Genomic DNA, 8,159 nt, shown 5'->3' on the forward strand with positions numbered 1-8,159 from the left:
AGTTCCCGGCCTGCGGGACCTTCCGGGCCTGCGCTGCCGGCCGCTGCCCGAACCGGCGCCTGGAGGAGGGATAAGCCGGGGGAAGCCCCCGCTCTTCGTCACTTGAGGAGGGAGGCTCGGGCTGCTGGCAGGCGCCCCCAGCCAGGCCAGACTTCTCCCTGCCCGTTCCCTGCCCCGCACACCGGCAGCAAAATGGCGCATCTCTGATCTCAGTTCACTTCAGAGTGCTTCAAACTCTTCCTGGTGCCGGGGTGGGACCTAGGGCAGGAGCAGCACAGGCTGCCACGCTTCCTTTCCTCAGCTGCCCTCTGCACGCCCTAAGCTTCAGCTCACAGACAGCCTGACCTGAGGCACCATGCACCGTGCGCCTGCTCCTGATTTCCTCACCTGCTTCATCTCTGTTTTCGAGCAATGCTTTCCCTCACCAAGGGATACCACACACTCGTTTTGCCTCGCTGGTGCTCTGAACACCCAGCATTTCGTTTGCCACCATCCAGAGCTCCTTCTCTGCATGTCCCATGTCCCACCCGCCACTGCCATGCTGCCCCACTCTCTGGAGAGCTCAGCCTCATCAGTTGGAGAGGAGCAGAATAGGCTGATTTTTAGCACCTTTTGCGGGGTGTTCTCTGTCCCCATGAGACTTTTATTTTGACACTTCTATGAAATGCAAATTCACAAGATTGGGTGAAGCTTTGCTGCATAGAAACCTTCAGCTCCGTGTGGAGGCTGGTGACAGGCTTGCTGCGCTGTGATGCACTTCCCCAACATAATAAGACAACAGGTGTGTGCGCTCGGCACATTTCAGTAGCTTTATTTACTTCAGTCTATCTAGAAATAACCAGATCCCTTTTGTTTGCTGCTGCACTTGACTGGGTGAGGGAGCTCAGGTCTGCTGTGAGGAGATGGATACTGGGGGGCTGGAAGGAAGCATCTCCCTGATCTGTTACTCAGATCAGACTGTCCCAGGTGTGTAACAAATTCTGAGGGACAGCTTGGACTCAGCTTCTGCACTGAGTTGCTGAGAAGGAGGTTTGTTACGTGGTGCAACACAGAGCCCTGTTTAAAAGTTTAAAAGCTGTCCCTGATTTGCAAACTCTCCCAGTGAACCAGGGTGGGGTTTTAACCCAGAACTATTAGTTCTTCAGGGGTGTGGGACAAGGGAGAGGGAGCCCCTGGAGAGAAGCAAAGCTCAGTCTGGGGGGGTTCATACTGCAGGTGGTATTTTGTGATGTGGGAAGAGGCAGGACGAGGGGCTCGCTGCCTTTGCTGGAGGTGCTGGCTGGGACACCCTGCTCAGGGCTGGCTGTGCTGGGGAACAGGAGGAGCAGCATCAGCATCGTCTGCGACTTCCCCAAATTGTCCTGGATTCAAAACAACCCTTTGGGGCGGCGGGGCTGGTGCAGGGGAGAAAGATGTGATTGGTGGGACAGGGCCAGCACTGCGCTTAAAGCCTCCAGCTGCCGTTGCTGCGAGCAGATGGGGAAGTGTCACAGCACACTGTGAGCCCAGCCCTGACCATGCAGCCCCTCCAGCGTGCCCACCTGCTCCTCCTGCTCACCCTGCTTGTCCTCTGCATGGTAAGAGAAACCCCACGGCTGTGGGGCCCTGTGGAGGCGGGGGGTGTCTAGCCAGCTCTGTCCCATGGGTGTGACGGCTGTTAGGGGTCTGTATGCTTCAACTGGTGAGAGAATTGCTGCTGAAGTTCAGCTGGAAACCCGAGCGTTTGACTTTCTGTGACTTTAACCCTGGCTGTTTTATCAGGAGCTTTGCGCTGTGGTCCATAAGGTCTAAATACTTCCACGTTTTTTTAACTTAAGAGCATCACTCCCATCCATAACCTTCACACTTAGCTCTCCACCCCATCTCGCAGCCTCTCCTCTCTGTGCTGGCCCTGGCCCCTGCCTGTGCCCGGTGTGGGGACACTGGGGATGGGGGGGATGCTGGGGGGGCACTTAGCTGTGTGGTTTCCTCTCCCCTCTCCCTGCTGGAGGTTGTTTTTCTTCCTGCTGGGAGGCTCCAAGGGGGCAAGTGCTGCGCTGGTAGCTGACTCTCTCCTGGGTGGGGACCGTTGTGTGGGAGGCAGAAAGGTGCCGGTGCTTTCAGGAAGGGCGATGCTCTTTGGAGCAACTCTCTGGTTGATTTTTTTTTTTTTTCCTTTGGTAAAGGGGACCAGATTTGACAGTGCATATTTCACTCATGAACTCCACGCAGCTGCAACCTGCTGCTGGCTCCACAGGGTGTATTTACATTTCAGGAGTCCCGTTCTGTGGCCGTGCAAGCCAGTCAAAACCCCTCATAGTTCAAGAATGCCTGTGGTGGGGCAGAGCTGGGCGTTGAGGACCCATCCCTGGCCCTGGCCCAGCTCTGGAAGGACCTGAGGAGTGGGGTGAACCAGTGTGGGGGCTGGTTCATGGAGGGAAATGGCATTGCTCTTCCAGCAGCCCAAGGCAGTGCTTGTCACTGTCCTGCTTACACCAGGAGTCCCAGGAAAGGACCAAAATCTTAGAGAGAGGGGTCCTGCACAGCCAGGGCAGGAGAGATTGACACCAACACCTTAATTTGGAAGGTGCTGATCTTTAGACGGAAGGAAACTGCTCTGAAATCACCATCCCAGACGGGTTACATTTCACACACTGACTGCAACGTCCCTGTTTGTGACAACCCGTAGTGCCAGGGGGATGGGGCCCCTCCTCCTCCTCCTCCCCCTTGCTTCCCGTACGGGTGTTTCCTAGCTCTGCTCCTGCACCCCACATCCTCTGTCACAGGCCCCGTGGGCTACCATGGCCCAGCCACTTCCTCACAGCAATCTGAGGGGCACAGACCGCTCCCTCCGGCTTCTCCTTCCCCTCCTTTCCCCAGTTTCTAAAAGCCCCTGGCTAGAAACGGAGTAAAGATGAGAGGGAGAGCTCACTCCACTCGCTGCCTTGGGAAAGTGATTTCTGTGATTCCTGTGTGTGGTGTGGGGGAGAGGAGGCCACGTGTTCCTCCTGGGAAGGGGCAGCATGGGCACTGGGGTGCCCTGGCTCCTTTCTGCCCCCCGGGTGAGGGCTTTAGGGTGGGTTTCCACCCCGTGTTGCTGCCTGCTCTGGTTTGGAGTGACTCCTGACTCTCTCTCGTTTTCTTTTCCAGCCCCTCGGCCGGGCAAAGGAGGGGGAGGGGGTCACGGCCACCTCCCACACCACTGCAAGCCAGATCGTAAGCAGCCTGAGCCCTCCCTGTGGCAGCCCACTCCTCTCCCTCGCCTTGGGGCTGGCTGTGGCTTTCTTCCTGCGGCTGCGCTGACCCCCTACGCCCCCTCCCCAGGGAGACACCCCCAGGATGGCATCCCTGGCCTTGGCACCTCCTTGGACCCTTGCAGCACAGAGGAGCAGCCTGTACCCTGCCCTGCCTGCCTCTGCTCCCCTCAGCCTCAAAATAACCCCCCTAAACTGCCCCAGCTCGGGAACAGGCCTGCTGTGAGATTCTGAGAAATAAAGCTGGTGTAGAAGCCTCAGATTCATCTCCCCTGTGGGGCTGGGGCAGTAACAGGGACGGTGGGTGACACCAGGGGGGCTGGGGGGTCTTGGAGGGGCTGTTTGCTGCCACACTTGAGCCCTGTGAGTGAGACTGGGGTGGGACAACGGCTTGACTCTTTCTCCAGCTCCGAGAGGGACCCGTGGCCCCAGTCCAGGCCCCAAGGGCTCTATAAGGGCGGGTGAGGGCATGAGGTGCTTCCTCTCAGGCGCAGCGCTGGCTCAGGAATGGTGGTTTCCCACCGCCCTAGGAGGGGTTTTCCGACCCACAGAGCTGGGCTGAACCTGTGTGCTTCGATGTCCCTGGTACAGCCCAGACAGTACAGGGTGGCAGCATCCTCCCGGCATGTCTCCTGCACCCTCACTCCCAGTCCTCTGGCAGCTTCCTCCACCCTCCCGCCAGCATTTCTCACGGGATGGGGTTGTGCTGCTGGCCCTGGCACTCAGTGTCCGTGTGTTTGCCAGCTCTGCAGGCCTGGCGTTGCCCTCAACGTTGCCCTGCCTGTTGCCCTGCCTGTCCCCGCTGCCCACGTGGTTTGGGCTCAGGCCAGCAAGAGTCTGCTCGCCCGCTGGCCTGGCAGAGGAGCACGCTGGAGCCGGGCGTCCCCGCGCAGCACGCTCCGCTCTACTGTCGCGTGGTTACGTGTCCGTCTGCCCAAACAGGTCTTAGGGCAACTGGGGACACGTTTCAGCATCACGATGGGACATTTGATCATGGCTGTTGCTGAAAGCCAGAGCACTCACCAGCCAGCTGGAGAGGCCTGATGTAAGGACCTCGGTGCACATGAGGAAACCTCCCGGGGAGGCAGCGCGCTGCCCGTTGCTGCCGTAACAGCCCGGTTTTGCTGCGGGACTGATCTCGCTGCCCGAGTGCAGGGATTCTCCCCAAACTGGGCCCAACCTGCTCAGCAAACCGGGCCCTTGCTGGCAGCCGTCTCCTCTCCCCAGCAGTGAGGACAGAAGCGCTTGGTGTCTCCGCATGTGTGGATTTCTCACCCCGTGTCCCTTCTGGCTCTGAATCATGACCCTGGGGAGCTCCTGCCCTCACCCCGGCGGAGGAGATCTCTGTCCTGGGGACCTCGGACACACATGGCCTCAGCCACGACACAGCTCTGCCATGTGGACACGGGCTGCTGCTGAATCAGAGCTCACCCTGGGGTGATGCAACTGGGAACCCCCCCCGAGCTGGGGCTGGTGGGGTCCAGGACCCCCCCCCGCGCTCCCCGGGACACAGCTCGGCCTGCACCTCCCTTCCTGAAACCTCGGGCCCTGGTGCTGCTCGTGGCCTGTGGACACTAGAGGGCACCGGGTTCCCACGGTGGGAGCAGGATTGGGGCCTGTGCTGCAGCACTTGGAGGGGAGCAAGGTGCTGGGGTGGGGGGCAGCTCCCCAGCGTCGGGGCTGCCAGGCTGGGGCCGGTGCAAGGACAAGGACAAAGACAGTGACCACCCGGGCAGAGCTGGCCCGGGCGAGGGGGCCGTATCTTACACACGTACATAAATACAGTTCAGGGGGGAAGTCGGGGCTCTGCCGCTCTCCGAAGGGTCCCACACCGGTCGTGTCCATGGGGTCCTTCATGACCCACGTACGGGGGTCCCCAGGAGGGAGGAGGATGGTTCTCCCTCGTGATGGAGGGGATGGTGGGCATCCTTCACCCCAGCAGCCGGGCCAGAGGGTGTTTGGGGTGCGGTGTGCGTGGGGTAGGACACCTCCTGCCCCGGTGTGGGGACGTTGGCAGAGTGTCCCCGTCCTGCCCTGTGGCACTTCTGGGCACGAGGGCCACACGCCGCCCCCTCATAGCACCTCTATGTCCCAGAGTTGTGTGGGTCTTTCCTCAGCCATGTCCCAAACGATGGCGTGGTCCCGGTCGTAGGATCGGCCACCTGAGGGGCGAGGAGAGGGTTTCAGGGGGGGCAGACCAGCCTTCTGATGGCAGTGAAGGGGTGGGTGCCCCATCTCACAGCCAAACACCCTGTTTTGGGGGGTTCCTGGGAAAGCAGGCACCCCTGTGCCAGTGCCGAGGCCTCACCCTTTATATCCAGGATCATGTCCTCGAACATCTGGCTGTGGATCCGTCCCTGAGAATCGACACTCCAGGTCTGACGTGGCATCCGAGTCTCGGACCACAGCACAGCCTTCGCGCCCTTCCCAGCTGGCCCGATGATCTGCAGGCTCATGTTGGGGGCCACCTGCAAGGAGTGGTGGTGCCCAGGTCAGCCTGCTCCTCTCCATCGCCTCTGCCCAATGCAAAGGCTTGGAGCTCAGGGGGGTTTCCCTGTAAATGCAGCTGGTTCTGGGATGGGATGTGGGATGAGCAAGGAAAACCCCTCAGTGAAAGGTGGGGATAATTAGGGTGACAAAAACTCCTCAGGGAAGGCAGAGATGCCTTCATGTGTCCAGGGGAGGCCTGGGAAGGAGAGAATCAACTGATCGTTGGGGACGAGGCTGAGTTCTGATGCTGGAAAAGGCTGTTAGAAACCCTAAAAGATCACTGTGGGGTGGGGAGTCCTGCCAGGGGCTCCGTGGTCCCCTCTGGCTCTCACACGTGAGCTCTGACCTGGTTTTTGATCAGCCCATCCACGTAGTACCAGACAGAGCTGCTCTGCTCGCTCAGGCTGGAGACCACCACCCTCCCCGCTTTCATGTCCTCCACGTCGTCAGGGACCAAGAGGTAGAGCTCCAGCTCCCTGCTCCTGATGCGGAAATAAATCCGTCTCTGGGAAGAGAGAAACATTTTTTGCACCAGAAAACCCTGCTGCCAGCACCTCCGGCCTCACACGCCATGGCTGGCTGAGGAAGGACCTCACCCGGCTTTGGGAAGAGAGGACCCTGGTCCCCTGGGGCTGTTCCCCGGGGGATCCTCCCTGTCCCCTGCCTCTCCCTGGCCCTGGCCTGTCTTGTAGCCGGGCATGGCTCTCCCCGCCGGGATGTTTTGCAAGACGCTTGCCCACAGGGAGCATTTCGCCACCAAGGCGGCCACTCCCAGGGTGGGGCACAGGGATCTGGGGGTGTCACAGCTGGGCTGGTGGCACCTTTCACCGGCCAGGAGCTGTCAGCAGCATGTGCTGCTCTCCAGGCCGTGCCCCGCTGTCCCCCCCAGCTCACCCTGAGCCGCCGCCGCATCCTCCTCCTGGCCATCGGGACCGGCAGCTCTTTAGCTCCATGTGAGCCACCTGCCTCGGGGTTTTGGGGTTCACCCCACCGGGTGCCAGCACCCCATCCCCCTCCCGCAGGGCCACGCTCACCTGACGGATGGGGTAGAGGGATCCCACGTGCTGCAGCCCGCTGTATGTCAGCCAGTTGGTGATTTCAGTGCAATCCAGCAGCCACTGACGCCCTCGGAAGTCACCGTGTTCGCACAGCACCCAGCTGTGGGGGCAGGATGGGACAGGATGGGACAAGGTGTCGCCCACCGGCCAAGGCAGGGGACAGCGGGGCTGGGGCTCACTTACATCCCGCCTTTGACGCGCACCGACAGCACGTGGTTGTTGAAACCCTCTGCCTGGAGACTCCGCACTTCATTGTTCAGCTCGATCTCCTTCCCCTCAAAACACTCCAGCCCGTGCAGGAAGATGGAGGGTTCTGAGAAAAACTGGGATGGGGGAAGAGATGAGGCGTGAGGGGGGCAACCAGGAGGGGCGAGCACCCGTGGGTGCAGAAAGGCTCCAAGACTGGAGAGCCAGCTGCAGGAGGCGAAAAAGGTTCTGAGGGGGGGTTCTGCCCAGGTGGGAGGGGAAGGGAAGGCTGGTACCCACCACTGGGACCTTCTTCAAGGAGCGGATGGCGGTGGAGGAGGAGAGGCAGCCCATGGCACTGAGCGTGGGGTACTCGCCCTCGGACAGCACGTGCTGCTCCCCCGCGAAGGCCTGTCCGTCAAACAGGATCCAGCTGCCAGGAAGGAGCGTGCCCAGGCTGATGTGATCGTTCTGGTGGGCATCCATCCCTCCTGCATCCCCCCCAGAGCATCCCACGTCCTGCCCAACCTCCCAGGGGAACCCTCACAAGGGTCTGCAGGGCTGCTGGCCAGGGTGATGTCCCTGTTCCCATCCCCAGCCGGAGGCAGCGAGGCCCCGGGACACCCCACCTGCCCCCACGGACTCTGCAGGAGCGTGGGACGAAGGCGGCGGGCAGGGTGTCCTGGTCCTCCTCAAAGGCAACATGGTCCCCCAAGAAGTCAGGCTCTGAGAAGAGCAGGATCTGGGGAGGGGAGAGCAGAGAGGGTCAGTGTGGGGGGGCAAAGCATCGCCACCACCCAGAAAAGGGCCGCGGCCCCCAGCGGGGCACATCCCGCTCCCCATCCACTGCCCCTGACCTTGGAGACGAAATGGAGGTTGTGTTCCCCGACCTGGAAGCAGACAGAGTGGGGCTGGTTGGTGTCTTGCCCCGGCCCGGCCTCCACCAGCCCAGTGCATGGTGGCACCGGTGGGTCCTGTGGCCAAGGGGGGGGTGTCCAGTGCTCTCACCTGCAGGATGGGCTGCGCCGAGGCGATGCGGCAATCCGTGGCACCCCAGTCTTCACAGTTGCGGTACACCCCCTTCTCCAGGATGTACTGCTCACCCGAAAAGTTGGCGCCCTCATAGGCCACCCACCTGCCGGGAAAATGTGGGTGCTGGCTCCGCAACCCCCCATCCGTCCCCCCTGTCCCC

General features: G+C 61.1%; 1 protein-coding gene and 1 long non-coding RNA gene across 3 annotated transcripts in view; one reads left to right on the forward strand and one right to left on the reverse strand.

Annotated features, from left to right (window-relative positions):
• LOC113488398 overlaps nt 1-3,296 on the forward strand; it is a 5,462-nt gene extending 2,166 nt beyond the window's left edge. The window contains exons 4-6 of one of the 2 annotated variants that reach the window (XR_003399921.1): nt 410-781; nt 1,329-1,577; nt 3,130-3,296. This is a non-coding gene — a long non-coding RNA (uncharacterized LOC113488398). The remainder of the gene's footprint in view (nt 1-409; nt 782-1,328; nt 1,578-3,129) is intronic. The other variant, XR_003399920.1, reaches the window with a different exon arrangement.
• Nucleotides 3,297-5,278: 1,982 nt separating this feature from the next.
• CRYBG2 (crystallin beta-gamma domain containing 2) overlaps nt 5,279-8,159 on the reverse strand; it is a 6,477-nt gene continuing 3,596 nt past the window's right edge. Inside the window, exons 11-19 of the mRNA XM_026863523.1 lie at nt 7,976-8,102; nt 7,825-7,857; nt 7,597-7,709; nt 7,268-7,400; nt 6,965-7,104; nt 6,758-6,881; nt 6,070-6,228; nt 5,542-5,701; nt 5,279-5,395 (exon numbers count right to left, since the gene is read on the reverse strand). Coding sequence (XP_026719324.1) covers nt 5,307-5,395; nt 5,542-5,701; nt 6,070-6,228; nt 6,758-6,881; nt 6,965-7,104; nt 7,268-7,400; nt 7,597-7,709; nt 7,825-7,857; nt 7,976-8,102 — 1,078 coding nt within the window. The 3' untranslated portion in view covers nt 5,279-5,306. The remainder of the gene's footprint in view (nt 5,396-5,541; nt 5,702-6,069; nt 6,229-6,757; nt 6,882-6,964; nt 7,105-7,267; nt 7,401-7,596; nt 7,710-7,824; nt 7,858-7,975; nt 8,103-8,159) is intronic.

Source organism: Athene cunicularia, assembly GCF_003259725.1.
Source record: "Athene cunicularia isolate RWA chromosome 23 unlocalized genomic scaffold, athCun1 chr23_part2, whole genome shotgun sequence".
Taxonomy (NCBI): Eukaryota; Metazoa; Chordata; class Aves; order Strigiformes; family Strigidae; genus Athene; species Athene cunicularia.